General features: G+C 36.8%; 1 protein-coding gene across 7 annotated transcripts in view; it reads left to right on the top strand.

Moving 5' to 3' along the window:
- The window catches only part of TMEM117 (transmembrane protein 117), a 204,677-nt gene that overhangs the window by 122,597 nt on the left and 56,995 nt on the right, over window positions 1-25,085 (top strand). For all 7 annotated transcript variants that reach the window (XM_032106939.1, XM_032106938.1, XM_032106937.1 and 4 more), the window contains one exon: window positions 5,235-5,332. In XM_032106939.1, the coding sequence (XP_031962830.1) occupies window positions 5,235-5,332 (98 nt within the window). The remainder of the gene's footprint in view (window positions 1-5,234; window positions 5,333-25,085) is intronic.

Below are 25,085 nucleotides of genomic sequence, written 5' to 3'. Positions count from 1 at the left end.
ACCAACTAGCCAGCCTACCAAGGTCCTGCTGAAGGGCAGCAGAGCCTTCATGTGTATCAGCCACTCCCCTGAGTTTTGCATCATCTGCAAACTTGCTGAGGGTACATTCTATCCCTTTGTCCACACTGATGATAAAAAAGTTAAGACTGGTCCTAGTATTGATCCCTGGGGAACACCACTGACTACAGGCCTCCAACTGGATTCTATTCTGCTGATCACGACCCTCTGAGATCTGCCATTCAGCCAGGTCTTGATCCCCCTTCACTGTCCGATCATCTAACCCACAATTCCTGAGCTTACCTGAGATTATTATGGGAAACAGAGTCAAAAGCCTTGCTGGAGTTGAGATAGACAACATCAGCTGCTCTCACCTCATTGACCCATCCTGTCATGCCGTCATAGAAGGCTATCAGATTTGTCACCATCCAGAGAAGACAATTTTCTCCCAGCAATCCAGATGAAAAAGCAAAAAAATATTTTCGATATAGGTTGCTTTTAAACATCAGGTGGACAGCTCCACAGTTTTCACATATCACGAAGAAGAAGAGAAAAGTGATGGAGAGGAACTTTTAATGACTGAGTACTAAATGTTTCCCTAGTTTGGTATATGATCACTGTGATGTAGTATAGTACTTAAAGACTGAGATATGATAAAGAATTAATGTGCAGTTAGTGGGACACCTATATATAGCTCCTACCTAAAAGCACATAACAGCAAAGCAAGGGGAGTGTATCCCCTCAGCGGTATGCATTAGCTCTCATTGACTTCACACTCTGACTTCAGAAAACATAATTACTTTAACCTGATTTAGCCCCAGTTTTTTTCTAGAAAAAACTCACATACTTTTCAGAAACACACAAGCAATGTTCAGTCTTGTTCAGTCTTTGCAAAACTATTGATGGATTCTTTGATGAGGAATGCAATGTTCATGGTCTTGCCATGGGAAACTGCCCTCTGACCTGTCCTGACACTATGCCTTCCTTACAGTTTCTGGAAGCTTTTAGAATTTATGACATCCACTCTTATCAATGAAATGACCCAGTTGTAGGACTGAAAATAATGCTTTTTGTTTAGAGCTTGGGGTGAGTGGAGATGTGCAAGTTATAAACTATTTAAAGGCTGAGTATCAAGTGAAATTAATTTAGTGCTATTTACTAAGAGGTTTATGATTTAAAATAAGATATTTAAAATTGTAAAATTATAAAAATTGAAAAAAAACCCTTCTAATATTTGAGTTGTATATTTAGCAGTGGTAGATAGATATATTTTGGCAAATGCAGTTGTTCAGGGTACTCCATTTTCCAGCAATAACACCATGGTGTCATGTCCCCCTGGCTGAGTAGCTGCACACAAACAGCTTCTTCACTGATATTTTATGTTGGAGTTCTACTGTCCATTAGACTTTTGCATACTCATCGCTTTATCAAAATAATCATTAAAAAAATGTCATATTTCACCATTTGGTTTGTGTTTTCAGGCTTTTCTTCTGGGTCTTAGATTCTTTTGCTTCTGTTGAATTCTGGAGGGCTACTCTTACCCTGTTTTGATGATTTATCCAAGTATGAATAAAGCAATGAAAAGCCACTGTTTAGGGCTTGTCTCCACTTCATGAATACTGCAGCATAGAATATATCGTGTCCTAAAGCCCAGAGTCCATTTCTCTAGCAAGAAACAGTTTCTACAGCTGCTTATATGAAGAAGTGCTACAATTAAACCAACTGATGTACTTTTCTATTTCTACATTTCTAAAATGCAATTTGTCAGATGAAAACAGCTTGGCCACCAGCCTGAGCTGCATCAGTTTTCTGTGGGTCATCTCTTTGTGCTCTGAAGATGATAGCATAGTTCCTGCTAGTGAAGTATTCGGTTGATATTTTGTGGGCATGACCAAAGTATTTGGTCATTTTCTCCTATTTTTTCTTTTAAGGGAAGTTTCACTTGCAGTTATAACAGAAGAGATACTTGCCTTACCTGAAACTCCCAGTGCAGAGGTTGCCTCTGCTGGGAAGGACCCTGTGAGGTACAAGGCAGCATCATTTGCTATGAGGATCTAAGGAGAGATGTAAAGTATGTGCAGAGTATCCTGAACCATAAGCTCAAAGAGTAACTGAATGGAAGGAATAAATGATCCTTGAGGTATCTTACTGCTCCACTTGGTATATCTCAGGTATCTTAGGTGTCTTACTCTTTTATTGGGTTTTTTTTTAAAGTTTTTTATGATTTTGTTTTCTGCACTTCTTGTCTCAGTAAGTTACTTGTTCTGAATGATTTTGAATCCCAGATTCTTTCTTCTATGTGATACGGCATCATTTTTCAAATTATTGAATTATATATTGTATAGTAGTATTTATCATAGGCCAGGGTGGATGGGGCTCTGAACAAGTCTAGTGCAAGGTGTCCCTGCCCCTGGCAGGGTGGGGTTGGAACTAGAGGGTCTGTGATGTCTCTTCCCACCCAAGCCTTTCTATGATTTGACGATTGTATCAAATGTTAAAAACATCAAAAGGAACAATTTTACTTTTCTGCAACAGAAAAATGTTAGTCATACATTTTGCTATTAATTTAATGATAGTAATAGATGTTTTTAAATCACGATGGGTTAGCTTCATAATTAATATAACGTGATTAATACGAATAGTTGATAAAGTCATATTTATATGGCAAAATGAAGGTTAACATGCCATATATATGTGATATACTAATTATTAATAGAAACAGGTTTTTTTGTGGCATTTGTGTAACTTATAAACTCAGGCAATGTGTGTGATACAGCTTTGCTTTTGAAATTTAGTACAGGGTAACTGTTTCCCTCATGAGACACTAAATAAAATGAAAGTGTATACACGGACTGTATGTACGGGCCATTCCTTTCTGAACTGAAGCAGTGTAATTATTGATTAAAGTATATTGCACCTACTAGCTCAAGAAACAAATACATTACTTAATTACATTGTAAGTGGCTTTCCTTATTTTATCTTGATTATGTAAGTTGCATGCAGGCATTTACTAAAGTGATCAATTATTTTTTATTCCCACGCATCAGCAATGTTTTCAAACATAGTCCAGTAAAGCAGAGATAAATGTATGCTGTCAAGCAATTGGATTTGGAAATATGAACAGAGAAAGAAAAACACACTCACACATTTCTTTACACTAAGTTCTGCAAATCAAATTAAAATTTATATTTTTTTCTGTTTCTGAAAACAATGGATGTTTCATATATATCTAAAACTTGTCTGCTGTATGACAGTGTTGAGTGCTTTTCTCCTGTGAGCTGTTTTCCACAGTGACTGTCCTTGACCAAACCAGAAAATGAATTTGATTTCTCTAATGCAAAAGGTAATTGGATTTCTCTTTATGGAATGCATCCCTTTAATGACCGTTTCTGCTTCAGCCAATTTAGCTGCAACCAACCTGACATTGATCTGGTGATATGACTTTAAATAAATGCCAAAGTTGGGAGATGAAAGACCAACTATTTGATATCAGAAAGAACATTTCCTGCCTCATCTTGCCATTTTCCTCAGAAAACATCTCCATCACAAATGTCATTCTTATGAAACATGCTCCTCTAATAATTGGTCATAGAGCTGCAAATTGCATCCTTCTCCCAAATATAATAATAATGTCCCAGAAAGCATCTGGAGAAACTATTTTGAAACTTGAAAAAAAATCTTGAAACATCTGTTCTTCTTTGCAAATATTCATTACTAAGTAGACTCTTCATAAGAGGAAAAAAAGTGTTACTAAAGTAGTGAATTAAATCTTTACAGGGGTCTTGTTCAGCATTAAATATTTATAGAAATATTTATTTAGATAATAGGGATGTTAAAAAATATTATAGCTTGCTGATCTGAGAAAAGATTTACCTACATAATATAGTTATTAAAGGTAGTATTTTGGGATATTATCTGTTCTTTGTTGAGGTTAGGTTTGATGGAATAATAAAATCCTAGAATGTGCATTTCTATTTATTTAACATAGTCATTATCCTTTGGACCCAGCCCAGGCTAATATACTGAGCCCTTTTAACGCCAAATGGACTTGAAGCCAACATTCAGAAGCTGAATCAATTTTTAATTTATTCATGTGCCACGTGTTCTTTTTGATAAACACTGTTAATGCCATTGATTGAAAGTCGTAGCTTACACTCTGGATGGTAAACTAGATTTTAAAACATCTGTGTAGAAAGTAAAAGCAAGAAATTTTGCCTTCAGATTGAAGTTATTTCCTTCTGAAACCCTAACACTTATTTTCATTTTGATCAAAACACATAGTAATTTCCCACTCTGTACTGATAACAATGAGAGATAGAATTTGTTTTACTTATCTGCGTTTTGAAGCAGGTGGTCACCCCCATGTCCTTTATCTGTTTAGTTATTTCTTTAATCTTTACAAATGGGTAGTTTTTCCACTCTCGATTGTTTGCACAATGGAATTTATGAGTTTATTGTGATGTAAATTTAGGTGCTTTTTAGTACAGTTAATTTGAAGTAAATGGATATGAAAGCAGAGCTCCCCAAAGAAGCACATGCCTGAGGGGTATTCACCTCCCTCACCAAGCTGAAAGTAATTTTTAATACTTTCATGTACCACCCAGAAGTACTGCATACATATGAATCTCTGGACAGAAAAACAGATGGTCTCTTTAGATAGGAATTATGAAAATGAGAATAAATATTTCATACTTTTAAAATTTTTTTGCAAGTTTTAAGGTTTTTTTCTGTTGCCAGTCCCAAGTGTGCTTTTTATACTGCTAGCAGGAACTGAGAGGAGATTATAAATGTTATATAGCGCTTAATTCACAGGCTTCCACTCCCTAGCTGCAGTTCTGATTTCAAGAGTGGAAATTCTGCTGATGCTGCTCTCAGGGAGGTGGTTTCCCTCTCCCAGATTGGGCCAGAAAGCTTCACAGTCGCAGGGGATGTAACTTGTGTCCTATAGGTTGCTGTAACTTTTAGACTGGTTCCTCTTACCTTCTTATCTTTGGACCTCTACAGGTTTCATTGTTTCTTAAGGAGCTGCATGCACTTCTGGAGGCAGAATATGTAGGCCAATATAGGTTATTTTGACTGTAAATAACACAATTATTACTATTATTCTACTGTTTATTATAATTACCAGAACTGATGCAAGTGTCCCATACATAAAATAAAACCGTTCCTAAAGTCCTTGCTAGTACTGTCTTATGTGACACCCATGTAACTGTCTACTGTTTCTTCTTTCCCTATAGGTCACAGATATGATGCTTCAGGACAAACCCTACCCAGACTGGGGAAAGTCTGCCAGAGCTTTCTGGAAGAAAGGAAACATTAGGATCATTTTATTCTGGTAGGAAAATAGTAAAATCAAATTACTGTAAATAAACCTTTTATAGAAAATTGCAAAAAAATATCTTCTTTGACTGTCAGTGGCAGAAAGAGATAATGTTGAAGAAAAAGAGGTAAAACTCTTCTAACAAAATATTAAACAATGCAAAAACGGCACATAAGTAAGGAATTCCTAATCAAAATAATTGGTGTGGAAATATAATTATTAGATTGATTTATATGTTTTCTTTTATTCTATTTTGACACTTTGTAATTGAGTTGCAAAATTCTTGCTATATATGATAACATTTGGGTGTCCCACTGTCATTCCTTGTAATAAAATAGATATGTGAATTTCCTTTTGTGAAATTAATTATAGTAATTCCTTGAATTACCACATGAATAGGATTTAAAATGTCAAGTCAGTCTCAGATGATTAAGAAAAATATTAATAAATCAATGCAAATATTTGTGAGGGTTAAGAGTTTATTTCACCTCAAATGTAGCCTCTTCCAGATAAATTCCAGACAAGTGTAGCGATTGAAACAGAACACAAATTATGACAGGAAAAATGGAAGATGGAAAATGTATATTCTAAGAAGCAGTCTGAATACCTTATGGCTGAAGATTTAAGAAATAGCAAAGATTTTTTTCAATCAAAATATCTATCAGATATCAGATATTTATTTGTATGGAGTCTCTACAGAAAATGCAATGAAGTATCTCGTACTTTTAAGGAATAAAAATGAGCTATTCTGTTAAGTTGAGGCAATAAAGGAAATAATAAGAGAAATTTGAAGAGAAAGCAGAATCAGATGGCTGATCGGCTACACACGAAGTTGATAAGGAGCTGAAGGGGTTGAGCTGATGCAAGTTTTATTAGCACTTAATTGCCTATTGAAAAAATGAATATTAAAATTTGGATATTGTTTTGCTTTTTCTGCCTTTTTTTTTTTTTCCCAGCAAACTAGAATTATCCTACTGGCCTAAGTCTATCCTAAGTCTGAGTTCAATTTTAGCTAAATCGATTGAATATATTATATAATTGTATATTATATATCATTATATATCAATATAGCGTCAATAATGAAATTATGAACAAAACTCTAGATTAATTTCTGCTAAAGGAAACTGGGGAATATTTGCTGAAGGAAAACCTTCTCGGATCTGTTAGAACTCTTTGCACATGTCATCAAAATAATGGACGAGGAAGAAATGCTTGATCTAATTTATTTGGACTTTCCCAAGGGTTTGACAAAGTTCTTTGCTGAATGCAATTAAGAAAACTAGTAAGACTAAGTGTGCTAACGTTTAGAAATCATCTCAGCAATGTGCAGTGAATGTTATGAATAAAATAATAATTTTCTGCTACGTTGATAAGGCCAGGGAGTTCCATTATTTAATGTTCGAAGTAGTCTTCATTATTTATATACATCATAAATATTAGTGATGTGACAGAATTTAAAGATTAAGTTAATAATTTGAAAAATGCATGAAAGAGGGATCTTAGAAAACTAGGTGAAAAAAATAATGTGACTGAATTCTTGAGTTATGGATGGGGGTGGGGGGGTTCGAACAGCTCCTTGTCATCGTTGCAGGATGTGCAGAGGAAGATTGTGTCTCAGTGTTCAGGGGTGGGCAAAAAGGTAAAGTAGATGTATTGAAAAAATTCACAGACAGGTGCCAAGTGGGCTACCAACAATTACAGTGTCATCTGAGCAAAAAGCTCAGTCTAAAACATCATTGATTTTTTTCACCCTTGTCTGAAGAATAGCTTTGTCTGAAAGACTGAAAAGAAAAAAACTTAACTGCATTAAAAGACTGAAAAAATGGGAAAAAAAAGATTAAAAGCAAGGTGACATGATAGTTTTCAAATTTATATGCTAGACAGGGAGACCTATAAAACAGTATTAAAATTACTTAAATATTGTTGCAAACGATTTTTTGACTTCTTCTACTCTGAAATGTTACAAATCAGTATTTTATTTCAAATAATATTCACACTAACAAATCCTACCAAAAGTTTAATATGGAGATAAATAAAAACAATATGGGTTTTCATGAATGAGTCTCATACTAAAAGGTATGCTCAAAACCTAAAGGATGACATAAATGGTTTTATTTTTGGCTTTAAGCAGTGAAATAAAATAGCCCTGGATGACAGTCTATATTCTGTAGACATTATTTATATAGTGCAAGTTAGACATCAGTAAAAGTAGATTTTTTTTTCTCCACTAGGTTGGAAAAATAAAGGAGCGATAATGTTATGCATGGTAACATGGGGTATTTGCATTTACTTTATTGTTGCTTAAGCAATGTGATGTGTATAGCCTCATTTCTGAAATGTCCTAAATGAAACATCCTCAACAATATGTCCTTCACAGATACCAGTGGGTCAAAACCCATTTATTCAGGACATTTTCTAGTAGCACACCTTTTTAGAGCTAGTGTAGTACTGTTTAGAGCTAGTGTAGTACTGTGCACTGTGTTTTAATTATTCCTGGTATAGATATGTGATACACAGTCTAAAGTGGTTGATGAAATGAAAACCTTAGATACAAACTAGACTTGTTTTTCTGCTAATGCCTCTTTTATTTTCGGGTTTACTTTGCAAAATTAGAAACCTTCTATAAATGTACCAAAGATAGAGGGATTGTAAAGAGGGTGAAGGCACCATCCACTTATTTATGGTAGTTAATGATGTGGCTGCTCTGTTTCTCATGTGGAAATGTTTACAGCTCTCCAATGCAACTAATTCACAAAGGTTTTGATTTATCTTATCATGTCCTGTTTTAAATCATTCTCTGGAAACATTGTCAGCAATCGCTTGTTGGTTGCTCCTGAGGATTCTGGCTGACTTCTGAATGTCTTCACAATATAATTCTTCCACGTAGCTCATCTAGCTAAAGAATGATCAGTTGCTATTTGCCTTTGTGTAGCCCATCACTAAGGAGTACTTTGAAGTGCCTTCAACTTTTTTTGAAGTCAGAGGTTGTCTTTTTTTTCATAAAAAAGGTCTCCATTTTGGTAATTTCCAGCTCTGCTCATGGCTAATTCCGCCATTCTGAGGCAGTTTTGCGTAACACTTTTATTGATAAGTGATACAATGCAAATACAAACACACTTTCCCATGGATTTAAGAAAGTGTGTTGTCAAGAGGATGTCTAGGAAGCAATGAAGTATCTTGAACCCTGATGGAATTACCAAGATGTGCAGACATGTTTGTGGGTTGCAAAAGAAAGATACACACAAGGAGTTAAATATCTGCACCACCTGCAGTCAGATGAGTCTCTCTACTGACCACTGTCTCCAGTGCTTTGTCATTACCATCAGTATTGAAAAATTATAAGCATGACTTGAAACAGGCTGATTTATATTTTTTGGATATGTTGGTAACTTGGCTGATTTAGGAGAGACAAATTATATATGACATGAGAGGATTGGCATTTGGAAGAAGCAAAAAGAAAAGAAGTTTGTTGAATGAAGTCAAATAAAGACCTTGGACAAGACTGATGACAAGCCAATAGCTATAGCTAGTGGTAAGATGAATAAATAAGACAATAGAGAACTGTACTTAATTTTGGTGTTGGATATTAGAGGAATCAGAGGCAGAATTAGACTTTGAGAAGACTGCTTGTTTTGCAAATAATTTTTTTATTTTCCTGCAAACATTTAATAAGTCCAACCTGCGCTAAAGGTCTCCCCTGCACATCTGCACAGGAGCAAGCTCTCCCCAGCATTATGCCCACGTGATGTTGTTAGAGGCAGCCCACACCAATGCCACAGTATGTGCTCAGGCTGTATAGGCATTGCCTGTGTGAACATACAGCTCTCTGCCACCAAGGCCTGGGGTTACCTCTGCCTAAATTGTGCCTGAAATTACTGTGTCCTCCTTAGAGTCTTTTGCAGTGACCCGCCACGTCCTGTGGACAACCGAGCATAGTAGTTGGAATAAATTCATCAGGACATCTCTGCGCTGTGTGCACGCTTTGCTCAAGAGGCGAGACCTGAATATTCTCTTTTGACAAACTGCTCCAACATTAATTGTCCTCAAAATTTTCCTAACAGACAAAAATTATGTTAACAGCATGGAGGGTTTATAATGAGCAAGGCATAAAGAATTCTTCATGTGAACTTTCAGCTATAGGGAAAAACAGAGCACCGTCAAAAAGAAACCAGTTTACTGGAACAGAGGAAAAGAGCTGCTGAAGTCTGTGTAACCAGGGAACAGAAAATTGATATTCAAAGGTAGATTATCAAAATGGGGGATTGTAGCGATAACAGTGGATTGTGCAGCTGAATCTTGGTTGCAGACAGGGTGACAGAACAATTTATACAAGCGGAACATTTGAATATGCAAGTTGCAGGCTGGAATCCATTTCTGTGATGTCTCTGGCTAGACATTCATTGTATGTGTACACAATGATTTGTCTTTATCGGTGCAATAAAGACAATTGTGCTTTGACACAGGATTCTTGTCTGAAACAATGCAAAACAGATACCAACATGGAAAACAAATAAAGTAATACGGATAACTGTAAATTTGTGATTCTCTATGTTTGCTGTTTGACTTCAAAAACTAAATATTCTTCTATTAGTATGTATTTCCATAAGCTCTCGTTAGCTTTCTTTAATAAAAAATAACACTACACATGCTCAGAAATATGTGTTAAGAATCACAATAGTTTAACTTAGCAAATCAGCCTAGTATAGGTTTAGAAGCTTTTATTCAAAGTAATTGTGCAGAATTGCTAGAGAGTTCTAATTCATGTACATATATTTATGGTGGATTGTGTCAAACATAGCTTAGGTTAGTGTTTTTAATTGGACAATATTTTGTCCTGGAAGAAGAGAAAGCTTCCTCATGAGATAGCCACATCTCCCACAAAGAAATAAAACAGTTTCTAGAAGAGATTTTCTATTATGCACCTATTTGAACATTTGGTTTGATAATTTATATTTCCATATTCAATGTTTTCATAATCAAGATGATAAATTTATACTGGACAATTATGTTCTTTTCACATATATGAATTTAATTCATAAATTTGTTTCAAAAGACAGCTTCTCAAAATATTCATTCTTTTCATTATAGGCTGCACTGAGAAAAACTAACTGCATTAGAGCTTTGTCAACTTAAGTTGTGTACTAACTGAAATAAACCAAACCTTTCATTAAGTTTGAGTAAAAGTTTTTGTGATGCAGTCCCACAAATAAAACTGCATGAAGCAATGAAATTATTGTATCTATAATATATGTGCATTTAGATACACATACGGTATTCTCTCCCTGGTTTGGAGGTTTTTAAATTTATCTATTAATTATTTAATATTTAAGTAATTTATCTTGAAATAAGGTACTGGCTACTGGACAGAAACCTGGAATCATTAAAAGGTGAGGCAGATTTCCTGGTAAATAGCATAAATAGTGTAAAAGAACATAAAAATATTTTCCAATATTATTGTTCAAAGTAAATCTTATACTGTAACTCAAGTGAATAACCTAAGCAGAACAATAAATGAGTTTCTTATTATTTCCTTTTTGTCTCAATACAAAATATTTACTAAGGTCCTCCATTGATGATTTATACTGAGTGATCTGACTACTAATCTGATGTGGCATTGTTAAATATATTCTGTCAGGATAAAACTGTCCATGCATAGTAATCGTTACATTTAGTCTGCCCATCAAGAAGTATGATTATAATTTTTCAAGAGATGACTAAAATATTTTTGAGAGCATTTATTTAATTTCTGGGTATTTTTGGTAAGCTATGCTGTGAAAATACAATTTGTTAGCATGAAAAAATTTTGAAAATAATTCATCCTAATACAGAGTGCTGAACTTTCTTTTGTATAAATGAGAGTTGTTTAAGGTTTCTGCCTATTTTTAATTTTCATTATTTATTATTTTGAATATTTGAAAACATTGCATAAATACAAAAATATTGTATTATCAAAAATATTTGCACAAAAGTTTTTCTTCAAATCTATGTTTGATCCTGTACAAATGCTCCGGTTTGTGTCCTGAGGAAAACTTTTCCACTTGGATAACAAAGTGCTTTTACAGTGTCTAGTATGGAAAAGTAAAAATGATGAAAATTCACCAGAATGGTTGAAGCTTGGCAACCACATGAGTCAGACACATTTTTGGACTTTGTTCTCAGATGCCCCCACTCCTCAGTGCATGAAAACTATTGTGTCAGCAATTCAGGGTTCTCTCACCAATCTGCTCTCCTCAGCAGGCACGGCTTTCAGCTGGAAGTGTTACTCAGTCCCTAGCAGAACATGTCTGCCTTCTCCTTCTTCCCTTCCTCCCACCCAGCAACAGCCCAAAATGCTGCTGTGTTTGCAGAAGCAAGAGAGAAAGGGCAAGGATGATCTGGGGCCCTAGGTCAGCTGTGGGGAGGGTGGCTTCCAAGGTAGCATTTGCTGCTCTAACACTGTGGTCTGTCTCAATCTTCCCCTGGCTTTTCTGGGAGCATCTTAGAGACAGCAGTCACTCCACAGGCCTCCCATGTGGCCACATGGAGCATGTTATTCATAGACTATTAATGCACTGCATGAGGGGTAGATGCTTTGCATGACACGACTTATATATGAGCAGAGAAAAGGTGTGCATATGGGAGGGCATGCGGGTGGAAGTCTCCCATCTGTCTCAACTATCAAGGAAGAAATTTGTAGCTTTCTTGTGCCAGTCTATTTGGAAAGGCTGTGTCATGTGTTTTCCCACACCCTAGTCGTGAATAGTGAGACAAATCACTCTTCATGTCACTTTTCTTCTCAGAAGGCAAAGCATTTGAGGGAGATACAATTAAGTTTAGGGAGCTCTGAGCTCTGAGATTCAAAAATAGATAACCCAAAACCTAAGCAACAAACTGTAATTGTCAGATCACTTCAGCTTGATGATTAGGTTCTTTATTTGTCTCATTTGAGTTACATAAAGTGATCTCATCCTATTTTTTCCTGATGGAGACTCCTACAGATCAAACAAAAACACAGTTTGTTTCTTATTTGTATTTGCATGAATAAGAGAAGGGTTGGCAGAGGAGGAGAGTGAGTATAGAGTGGCAGCTTTCCTCTCACATGAGGTAGAACACGTGCTCATCTACATCCACACGCACAACCACGCACTTGAGACAGTAACAGAGGAGAGGAAGGGAGCTCCTAACACCCCTGCACTAACACCGTTCCCCTGGTAAGTTCTAGTGTGGAAACATTTAATGTCCTGTGGTTGTAAAACAATATTCAAAGACCAATCTGGCTAAAAGATAGTTATATTGAAGAGAGAAAAGCATCATCCATTAGCTACAATGGGGTTTTGGACTGGGCCCATAGACATAAATTTCATCTTTAATTTGGATTTAAATTCTCTGAACCACTGTAGTACGTATGTATTTCATACCATACCTTTTCAGTTCCTCAGCATGTTTAAGCTTTTTGAGTTATATTTGGTAGATACTTGCAATTCAGTAGTTGATAGCCTGTTAGAAAAATAGCCTGGTTTTATTCCTATGTAATTGCTAGATTCCTAAGTGTAGCCTTTGTAATTGGATGGATATGGCAACCCATCTTCACCTCTTTCTAACAGTACATTTTATTCCATCTCTGTTACTGAGAAAGAGGTATATCACGAATTACTAAAAATATTTCATCCAGTGTATAGCTTTAATAAAACTTCTTAAAGTGCAGTGTCTCCAGTGTTTCAGTAATAACAGTACTCCCAAATGACAATACTTTCACCAAATCACATTCAATGCAAAAAACTGAAAAGCTCTAATTCTTAGATGAAAATTTTCCCTAGGAAATTCCAAAAAGTTCTTTTCTCTGAATGAGCAGCTGCAGTTCTCAGTTCAACCACAGTTGGAGCAAGTCCTTTTTTGCACCTTCTCTCCACTTTCTGCAGAGATCTTTCTGAGCGGGAGACACCTCTTCCCCCACTCAGGCACTAGAAGATTTTCCAGAAGAGCAGAATCAGTGACGTGGTTGCTGCTATATCTTTGACCTCTTTCTGCTTGAGTGCTTTACCTTTCTTCCTTTGTTTGTTATTAGAATTTGTTTTTTATCTTTAGCATTTACAGCTAGCCTAGGCCTCATTCTTGGTCCACTCCAAAATCAGGATGAGTGTAGATGTCACATAATATGCATTATGTGATCATACAGGCAGAAAAAAGTGCTCAAAGATAAATATATAACATATAAATATAAATAGATAGATAATTGAGACAGCTACCCCAAGATAGAAGTTCCAAGTATTGCAATTACATCAGCATGCACATTGTGGACTATTATTCATACAACAGAAGGAAACATTTCAGATTATCGATGTAGAAATTCAGTCTTGCATCCTTGCTTCAGTGTGCAAAGGCCTCGCAAAATCATAGCCCAAAGCATGGTCAGTTCTCATTTCTTTGGGAAAGCTGTAAAGATTCCATCTCACCAAAAACATGGTGCATAGAGAAATTGCAGTGTCAGGCAGTGGTTTTGTGCAAGATGTGAACACTGAAAGCCCGCAAGGTTCAATGGAGATCAAAAAATGAGTGTTTCAGCTGCTCATGCTCACAGCCAGAGTTCACAGACTTTGTCATGGCTGGATTCCAAAAATCAATTGAGTTTTCTAAAATAAATGTGATGATTAGTGTAATGAAATTATTTTCCTTCCTGGAATGCTGGAGTACTTTTTTTAAATCGTATTTCTCCCTAATGGCATGTTTAAATTTGTGCCTTAGAATTTGCTGATGTACTTAGCTTAACTTCTGACTCATCTTTCTCATAGAATTGTAGAATGGCATAGGTTGGAAGGGAATTTAAAGATCATCTCTTTCCAACCCCTCTGCCAACACCTTTCACTAGACCAGGTTGCTCAAAGCCCCATTCAAACTGGTCTTGAACACTTCCAGTGATGGGACATCCACAACTGCTCAGAACATCCTGCTCCAGTGCCTCACCACCCTTACAGGAAAGAATTTCTTCCCTGTATATAGTCTAAACCTACCCTCTTTCAGTTTAAAGCCATTCCTCCTTGTCCTATCACTACATGCCTTTGTGAAAAGTCCCTCTCCACCTCTCTCGTAGCTCCCTTTAGGTTCTGGAAGGCTGCAGTAAGTCTCCCTGTAGCCTTCTCTTCCCCATTTGGAACAACCCCACCTCTCTCAGCCTGTCCTCATAGGAGAGGTTTTCCAGCCCTCTGGTCATCTTTGTGTCCCTCCTCTGGACTCCCTCCAACAGGTCTATGTCCTTCTTTTGGGGCTCCCAGACTTGGTTGCAGCACTACAAGTGGGGTCTAATGAGAGTGGAGCAGAGGGCCAGAATCCCCTCTCTTGCCCTACTGGCCACACTGCTTTTTTTGAAGCCCAAGGCATGTTTGGTTTTCTGGGCTGCAAGTGCCCATTGCCAGGTCATGTTGAGCTTCTTGTCCACCAACACCTGCAAGTCTTTCTCCCCAGGGCTCCTCTGCCAAGGAGAGGATTTAATTTAATCCATTCTCTGCCCATCCTGTACTTGTGCTTGGGATTGCCCTGACCCAGGTGCAAGACCTTGCGCTTGGCCTTGTTGAACTTCATGAGATTTGCACTGGCCCACCCCTCAAGCCTGTGAAGCTCCCTCTGGATGTCATCCCTTCCCTCCAGCCTGTTGATTCTACCACACAGTTTGATGTTGGCAACCTTACTGAGGTGCACTCGATGCCAGTGTCCGTGTCACTGACACCGATGTGACACAGTGCCGGTCCCAGTACTGACCTGTGGGAACATAACTCGTCACAAGTGACTGATCAGAACTCTTTGAGTGCCATCCAGCCAATTCCTTATTCACCCAGTTGTCCATCCATCAAATCCATGTCTCTCCAGTTTGGGAGCAAGGATGTCATGTGGTACAATGTTAAATGCTTTGTACAGTTCCAGGTAGATGATGGCAGTTGCTCTTTCCTCATCCACCAATGCTGTAACGCCATCATAGAAGACCACTGAAATTGTCATGCACCAATCTCCCCTTAATGAAGAAAAATTTGTATTTCTCTGTTTTCTGTAAATACTGAGTATTTACACATGATCATGGCAAATGTTTGGCTTTTGGATCCATCTGAAGAAGCAATTTGAAACTGATTTGTGTCCCGTGAAGGTCAGCTTAGAAACTATGTTTTTAAGACCTGTGGTTTTCATGTGTAACTGGATGCACTAACACAGTGAAACTGTTCTACCAACATTTATGGGATTGTTTAACAGTGGAAACTGAAATCAGCCTCCCTGGGGACACTCTGGATGAGATCATTAGTCTTCTGCAGGTTTCAGGAGGATATGGCCATTGTCGTCCATTGAGTGTCTGATTAAAAAGTTTTGTTCCTCTTGATTTCCTGATAGTTCTTCATGATGTGACTTCTGCTGTGTTTTGGGCATCAATTTTTAGAATACAATTAGTGAAACTCTCCACCATATCCACCTGTTTTCTGATGCAAACCGTCTAACAGCCACAGAGTAGTAATGGTTCCAGTGAAATCACATATTCCAATTCAAAGTGCTGCACATGACTAGAATGTGGCTGTACATTCTAACTTGTGATGCATTAAAAGAAAGAAAAATTAGCTTGGTATATCAAATTCAGTTATTTAGGCTTAAGAGAAGAACTATAGTACTCTGTCTTTTGCAAAGACTGGACTTAAAACTGGAGCAAGAAGTAATTATTTGAGTGCTGCCAGACTTCATCTTCTATCCCAGTCTGTCCCCACTCAGATTCTTATACCCCATGACCACTATCAGAATGAACCCCCTTCAATAAAAATGAAAACTTAATTATAGCTATTTTTTGAGGATATGCTTTTAAAACAGTTATAAAGATGAATAAGCTTATTTAGTCCATGTATAAAACCTCAATTTAGATGCAAGGAGCCTTTTGTTTCTTACTTGCTTTTGTACTTTGAAAAAATCAGTATGGCTGTAAAATTAAATGCATCTGCTGACAGCTACCTTAATCAAGGCATTCAACTTCATAATATCTTTTTGAGACTGGGTACCAAAATGAGAATATTGTGGCTATATTTTTGTTTCTGATAATTGCATGTTGTCTGTCTGTAATTGTGACTGTAGAAAAAGCAAGGCCTAAAACAAAGGGTAGATTAAACTTTCAATGAAATCACAACAAAAGGTTGTTAACAAAAGGCACCCTGCAGGGATCTTGTTTTCGTAATGTATGTTTTGATACTTTAGTGTCTTTGCTAGATTTTTCTTCTTCTAATGCAAAAAAATCATGTTAGCAATTAAGCCCTTACAAAACCAGGTGCCAGTTAAATTTCAGACCATGCATATTTGAGCATGCTTTGTCTAGCAGGAAGTTATCCTGATGAACACTGTGATTTTGTGATACTGACTAATCAAAGAGCTTCAGTAAATAGTGTGTAAATAACAGTACTTTTAATACAGTACTAGACATTTTCCGTCTTTTCAGATTTTTTATGTACTGAAATGATAGATCTATTCCTTCAGTCAAAACCACCTTTACTCCAGTTTACTGCTGTTTGCTTTGTATTACTGATTGTGTTGGCGCATTGGTGAGCACAGAGCTGTTTCTCATGCAGACAAAGAGTAAATCTTTCTGGATTTCAGTGGGAAGGGCATCAGCCCTTGTCTGTGATGGCTGAGAGGTAAAGCAAAGCCAGTGAAAACAGCTGGAAAACAACTTATTCAGCCTTGAGAAAGGTTCATATTTTTCAAAGCTTTGTTACTGCTTTTTGCTGTTAGCGTACCCTTGTTTGCTGCTTCCCCTTTTCTTTTTTACACATCCTATGAGATTCTGCCCGTTCTGCTATAGAAAAATCCGAATTCAATTTCATTTATTAAAGACTGTCTTAGAATTGAGAAGGAAAAAGGGCAAGGGCCAAGAAATTATCAAATTATTACATTAAAATGAAGGAGGTTTTCGTTTCAGTTTTGTGACTTGCTATGACAGTTTTAATTTATTCAATTCTACGCTTAAAATAATAATGAAAAAGGAAGGTATTTCTTATTATAAAAATACTAGATACAGCTTCGTCCCAGTTCTGAACAAATCTCTTTGAGATTGTGCGCCTTTGGTAGCTCCAGTGGAAGCTCCTTTTTCATACATGGTACTTTTCATTTAGATGGGTTGGTTTGAATTTTTATTCAAAGCACCTCTTCTAGGTAGAGAGGCTGAGAGAGCTGGAGTTGTTCAGCCTGAAGATGAGAGAGTTCCAGGGAGACCTTGTAGCAGCCTTGCAATGACTAAAGGGGCTGACAAGAAAGATGGAGAGGGACTTTTTACAAAGACATGCCATGATAGAATAAAGGAGAATGGCTTTAAACTGAAAGAGGGTAGGTTTAAACCAAATGAGAGGAAGAAATTCTTTCCTGTGAGAGTGATCCTGGAAGTGTTCAAGGCCAGGTTGGACAGTGCTCTGAGAAACCTGGTGTAGTGAAAAGTGTTGGCAGGGGAGTTGGAAGAAGATGATCTTTAAATTCCCTTTCAACCCAAGTCATTCTGATTCTGTGATCTCTACTATAAACTGAAACAATAAATTTATAACTTTTAGAAAATTAATTTTCTATGGTTTTAAACACCCCTGACCACGGTTTGAAAACAAACTGCTATTGTAAATGCCCTTACGTGGGACTTCCACTGTGCCAGCATTGCACAGCCCAGGAGAAGTGAACTCACTGCTCCAGGGAGGTTACTGTCCGGAATTTTAATTTTAAAAAGAAACATGGCACAGAAATGTACTAAATCCCTCGTCTATAAACATATATTTGCCACTCACAGAAGTGGTGTGCCGGTAAAAAAATCGACCTCAACACTTGGTCAGCTTCCAGTTATTTGCATACTTTGACCTGACCTCATCTATTGAAATATTCAAGGCCAATTGGCATAGCACAGGAAGCATAGGTCTTGGGAAGGAAATAGAGTGAGGCATGTTTTCAATGACAGTAAACAAGCTGGAAATATCTTATATGACTTTGAAATGATATACTGAGTTGAAAGAGCTGGAATTTAAGTGGGAAACAACCAGTTTTAAATGGTATAAATTTGATCTGGAGGGTCTGGTGGAAGACAGCACCGGCAATGTCATTTTTAATGTATTAGTTCTCAGGATGAAACTTCTCTCAAAGACAGGTCCAGATTTCTTGCCTAAGCTTCTCTCCAGTATTCTGTCACATGAAGCATAACATACTCACATTTGTAAACATTATAAATAAAGTGTAATATAAGTGTTTCCCAAGAATTCTTTCAATGTCTGATATAAGCTTGACCAAGCTGCATGAGCATACCTCTATTAAAAGGTATTTTTTCTTTCAAATTGTGTTATAACTGATTTTAATGTCTTAAGTACTAAGGATTTAAGACTGTCTGTAGCTTTCAGGTTGATCATAGAATTATTTAGATTGGAAAAGACCTTTAAATCCAACTGTTCACCCAGTGCTACCACGTTCACCACTAAACCTTGTCCCTAAGTGCCACATCTACACATCTTTTAAATCCCTCCAAGCACTTCCCTGGGCAGCCGGTTCCGATGCTTGACAACCCTTTCAGTGAGAAAATTTATCCTAATAGCCAGTCTAAACCTCTCCTGGCACAACTTGAAGTTGTTTCCTCTTCTGTCACTTGTTGCTAGTCAGAAGAGACTGACCCCACCTGTCCACAACCTCCTGTCAGGCAGCTGTAGAGAGAAACAAGGTCTCTCCTGAGCCTCTTTTTCTCCAGGCTAAACAACCCCAGCTCCCTCAGCCATTCCATATACTTGTGATATGGACTTGTTCTCCAGACGCTTCACAGGCTTTGTTGCCCTTCTTCGAATACGCTCCAGCGCCTCAGGGTTAATCCAGAATCAAGGCAGTGCTTATGGAGATCTTAAGGACTGTTTCCTCAGGGTGGCTTACTCAAAATTTTAGCTGATGTACTGTAATTATACTTACCTTTAATAATTTGAACAGGAAAAGTTTTAGTTCATAGTAGAATAACTTGGAGTTTATAACATTATCTTAGTTTTAATTAAGATGTTTTTAAAATGTTCAACTTTTCCTCTTGTGTCCATCTGAACTGATAAAATTATCTGAACTCCTCAAGTTTTGTTCTTATAGAATGTAAAAAATTTACACTTTCTCCCAAAGCGAATTAATTTACAAGGTGCAAGCACAGACAAAAGCATCTGGTATGTGATAATTGTATTTCAAAAATTATTGTTTTGTGTTTCAGAAAGGTGTGACTTAGAATTAAGCTCCTGTTTAAAGTGTTGCCTAACAAAGTTTTTCAACCTATTGTATGATTTCCAACTTTTCCTACCTGAAACATTTCTGTGAAACCACATACTGATGTTTTTAGTTAGGAGTACCATTTTCTTCTTGCGCCACAAGATCTTTAAGTGACTACAATATACGTTGGCTGGTTTCAAAAAGCATGCACTCTCTTTTAATCTATACACAACCTCAATTAGTGTTCAGGTCAGTAAGTGGAAAGACATTTATAGAATCAATCATTTTGGGTTAAGGAGTACACATACTGCAAGTGTACTAATGGAATGGAAATAATGCCTGGAACATCTCCAGAACAGTCACAGTCTCAATGGAGCAATTAAATATGTATGAAGAATGTTTGCAGTGAAGTTCAAACACATCAGCCTGAGGCTTATTTTTTGGTTTAATTTATTCTCTGCCTTTCTGTGTACTGCTGCTTGATGATTCAAAAACACTTCTGCACACTGCCTCCTGCATCATCTATGTATCCACTGACTGACAGATGCAGTGACAGTTGCTGTTTTTAATCACTATCTCAAGAACAAGGAGTGGACTCTGCAGTAGAAAAGTGCAGGGTTAGTACTCAGGTTAACAGTTTTTATTCATTAATGAATTTGACATGATTCACAGTATGGAAAATAGTCTTCAGATTGAATTCAGGGAGTGGTTGAATATTTAGCAGAACTTCTTAGTCTGAATCTGTTGGTGTTATTAGAGTATTTCATGATATGCCCTGTATCCCATATCTTCATATCACTGCTTTTATCCTTCATGAAACAGATGCTTGTCCTGTAGTTAGAGGCTACTTGTATTATATCATTGTGAATGCCAGCAGTCCTTAAAAAGTTAGTGTCTGTATTTCCTGATAATTGTTCTTCACAAAATGTGTAAAAGGACATGTGCTATTTTCAGCTTTCTGTGCTGTTTTCAGCCATAAATAAAACCAAAGTATCTGGGGCTTTGTAAAGCATGTTTGTTTCCTTTGATGGGTCTAGGTCCTATGGTTTGTGGCTGATCAGAGAGCACCGGTGTATTAGCTGGTTCATCTGTTACCAATTCATGCGCTATGAGGAAGTGCGATTGTCATGTAACCAAGCTTAGAGCTATTGGCAAAGCAACTGAGCAAAGAGAGCCTTTTAAAAGGATTACTGGCAATGTAATTACTTTTGGAAGATGTACGGATATCTCCCAAATGAAAACACCAGCATCTTAATACGTTCTTTAAGCAATAACATTCGTGCAGTGAGAGCTTGTGTTCCAGTAATGGCATACTCTGCTGGTGGATAATGGCACAGCGAAGCAAAAGCATTTGTGTGAAGTAAACACTGAACTAAAGCCAGATATGTTTCTTTATATAATTTCAAGGCTGCTATTGAAGGAAAATTTACTTTCTAGTGACACTAGCATTATTTTATTAAATGCAATGGGGTTTTGAGGCCTCAGAGCTTCCAGTAGATTTTCTTTAGGTCTGGAGGAAAATCTTTTTCTATCGATAGTAAATCTATAACTGCTAATAATATCAATAATTTTAATGAAAGAAATACGCTGTTAACATGACCCCTGTTACCAGAGATGTCAGTAGTATATCATGTAATTTAGTTTTATAAGGAAGCAGAATTAATTTAGGACCTTCAATTCAGGCATAGAGTAAGCAATCTTGGTGAAGTTGCAAAATTAAGAAAATCTTTGTGCTTCTGAACAGTTGTTGTCAATGGCTTTTGATACTGACTTTAACCATCAAGATGATTGGCTTTTCTTAGTGAAAAGGTACATTCTCATAAGTGTGTTAAAATAAGCACCTGACCTTCATCTTTTGCAAATCAATGATAAAAGCCCAGTAGTTGTCAATGAAATTTTAATCCTGTTTTAGATACTGACAGATCTTTTTTTTTTACAGTTAGGTGTAGGGGATGTTTTCCTTGAAGTGATTAATAAACTCCATGGCATCCATAAAAATAGATTACTGAAGCATACGATGACAGCTGTCCCACTTGATTTGTTTAGTCTTAAACTCTTTTCTCACCTTTGACAGTACTTCCCTCTTACAACTTCTATATTTCGTTCTTCACAGTGCTGGTTCATATCTTCTCATTATTCAATAAGCAAAATTCTGATGCTTGGTGCATGTTTTTTTTGTTTCCACCTTATCAGACTCCTTTTTACATTCATTTAATGAGTTTTGCTATTGGTTCGTGGTTTTTTTAAAGACCTATTTTCTGATTTTGAATAATAATAATATTCTCAACATGTATATCTTTATCATTCTTGTATCAGAAACCTGATTGGGTTTTCGATTGTGATATGTGGGCAAATAATCTGGCTTTATCAGTGTCAGAAGTTACATACCTTGTGTAATGCAGCATTCTAAACTTTAATGTGTCTTGTGACAGCAGGTTTTGCCTCTCAATGGAAGAACAGATTAATAAGGAAAGCTGACACTAGTATCTAGGCATATATAGTCAGAAAGTGATGCATAGGAAAAATGCTTTACCCTTCCAGGAAAATGAGTCATAGCCAAAATATTCATACCTTAACCATCTGAACTTACTATCCTATAATATTATTTTAAGCATCCAAATATATAAAAATTTATCTTGAATTTGACCTCCATCAGATTTGTGGGGCTTGCAGTACTCCAGATAATCAGACCATTTAAATATAATTCCCTGGCTAAGGATTTAGCATCCTAGCTTCAGCCACAAACTAAAGTTTTATGTTAAGGTCTTCCTATGGACCTTGTGAAAATTTTAACTATCCATTCATCTTGTCAAGCCATCTTATTATGCTCAATTTTTGTGTTTTCTGACCAATTTGGAAATAGAAACAGGTTAAAAAAATTTTAGGAGAGAGGAATCTCTACTTTGTAGTGTTATTATTCATTTTACCTCCTCAGTTTTATCATTTTTTTTTTAAGGTCATTCATGGTGTATGGATATCTGCAGTGATACGACTTCCTGTGATTGAGATAATTCCCAGTACAAGGACAAAACCAGAGCTCCTTGAACTGAGAGAGGAAGGATTCAACTTTCGTGTCTCTCCGTGCATAAGCAGAAAGAGGAAAAAAGATATTATTATCCCATTTGCAAATGCCATCTAAGGTCTGGGCTTTGGATTGTTTCAGGAACCTTTTGGCCTTGTGACACGGCTATGCTCATTAGGACACTGGCAATTAGGGCTCAGTTTTGTCATTCTCTTTGCAACATGAACAAACTGAAAGAGCATTAATAACATTCTATTGCCAGCAGGTGTGACTACATTATAAAACAACCCAAAATTAAAGAAGAATTTCTATTTGCTACCTAATATTAAGTTTTCCAGTATAAATGAAAGAAAACTAAACAATCACTAGCAGGCCTTGGGTTGCAAAAAGAGAGGGATTTAAAAATCACTGCAAAGTGTAATAATGTAAGTACAAAACTCTTGAAAGTGTTTTTAAACAATTCCTTTTTAAAGAGCACCAAGGTCAGAGCTGTTTGGAATGAAATTGATGGCAAGGTCCAAGGTGTCAACACAGCAGGCGTATACTGCCAGAATAGTATGTTAAGCAGGAGCTGAGATTTTAATCAGCATTCACAGATCTTAAGGTACTAGTTTGTTCCAAACTTTCTGACTTCGTGAGCTGTTCTGTTATCATCTTTCTGAAAGAGATTTGAGGATACTTTTCCACATGGTCAGTCCAGATATAAAGTAGTCTTTATTCTTCCGACTGAATTATGAAAACCACTTTTTTGTTTTTTTTTTTCTTAAGAAAGAGGTGATCTATATACTCTCCTTGAATTATGCCTTGTAACCAAAAACCTTCATATGTTCAGTCATTCCCACTGAAGTAAAGCAACAGAGGTTTTGCTAGTGTCATTCATTACAGGGGCACATATCCCATTCTTTAAACAAATTTGATGCAAATTTAATTCCAGAAATCTAAATAGAATTAAATATGTGTTTTCCCAGCATTTAGACTTATGCAAATTCAGGGAAAGTATAATTTGATTGACAGAGAAATTGGTAACAACATTAGTGTCTGGAAGCATTGTTAAAATTTATTCTAGAAGCATATTCTCAAGAACTTGTGGGCCATAGAATATTCTGAATGCAGTTATGGACATCTTGCTTAGCAGGCAGGTGGCTTCAGAAAAGATGTTGTGGCATTCGGCAATTACTGTTCATAAGACAACTGGTGGTCACCCCAGTCCTGCATAATCCATACCTGAAGCCACCTTTAAATGCAGAATGAAATGCCTATAATAGCAACCATTGGTTGTAGCATTTATGAACGCTTCTCAAACTAAAAAAACCCAGTTGATCTAATATAGTATTTAACAATATTTGGGGAGTTTTAAATGTAAAGTCTGTTCCTCCCTAAATAAAATATCAGAATACCCACACTGTGTAGTGAAAACCTGCTTTAACTTAGTTGAAGGTGGCCACTGCCTCAGATGAAATAGATTTCTTTTTTTTTTTAGTAGGCATTGATGGGGTTATCAACTCAGAGACATCTGTGGTCTGTGATAGATTGCCAGTAATGGGTGGAAAGTCCCAGGGATGATTGTAAGTCACATTCATCTTTCACGGCCTCTTAGCTAGAGATGACAGTTATTTTCAGGGCTCCCAGGAAGAACATAAAACCAAAAACCTCAGTGAAGAACTGGTCAAATTAGTTTAATATCAGCTCTGTACAATGACTGAATGACCTAGGTGAAAACTGAAGATAATACTAACAAAGTTAATCCAAATGACTAAACGAAGCTTTCTGAGATGCTATATCTAGTTCCCAAAGCTGTCTTCCTTCTTAGGACCTTTGTGAAAAGGATGTAGTTATTTGCAATACAAAAGTCTGGAAATTTGGCTGATTCTAGTCTCTCCAGTGGCTGATCAAAGAAGCCAAGTGCGTCCATCTATTCCAAATTCTGATTTGTTTCAAAGTCTCATCAACAATACAAAGGTTCCCTGTTTAGAGAGAAAGTGACACACTCCAAAATACAGCCCTTCCAAAAGTATTCCTCTAGCTTCTCTCTGTAGGTGCTTGCTGGAGATTAATTGACCAATCATATAAGTGGTGGGGTGGCAGCCTGTAGGCTTTTATGCTTGTCAAACAGACGTGCTGAAGTGCTTTACAGGAAGAAAAGGATCATATACCTGTAAAACTAGAGGGGACTCAGTCAGTGGGGGGTAAAAGAGAATATTAAACATGAAACATATGTTTAATAAAATTTGGTCGGCACAATCTCTGTTAAACTTGGGGTCTCTTTAGCAGCACCTAAACTATTTTAAGCACAGTATAATCACGCAGGCAAAGCAAAATCTGATGTAGTATTTGGGTCTCTGGAGATAAACTGGGTGGATATCTAACCTCACCTAGATGTGTCCCCTTGTCCAGACAGCTCATCTATTCCTTGGGCAAGATAAAAGGCCTGTCCCCAGCTTGTAGCCTGGGTCTGGTGAAAGAATTACCTTGCTGGATAGGCATAAGAGGTGTGATTTTGATCACTCTTTAAGTCTTTCTACAAGGCGGTTATAACCCTTAAGGAGATCCACGAGAGAA

This window comes from Corvus moneduloides, chromosome 4 (assembly GCF_009650955.1).
Source record: "Corvus moneduloides isolate bCorMon1 chromosome 4, bCorMon1.pri, whole genome shotgun sequence".
Classification (NCBI taxonomy): Eukaryota; Metazoa; Chordata; class Aves; order Passeriformes; family Corvidae; genus Corvus; species Corvus moneduloides.
The sequence above is the reverse complement of the archived record's forward strand: the minus strand, read 5'-3'. Positions and strand labels throughout refer to the sequence as shown.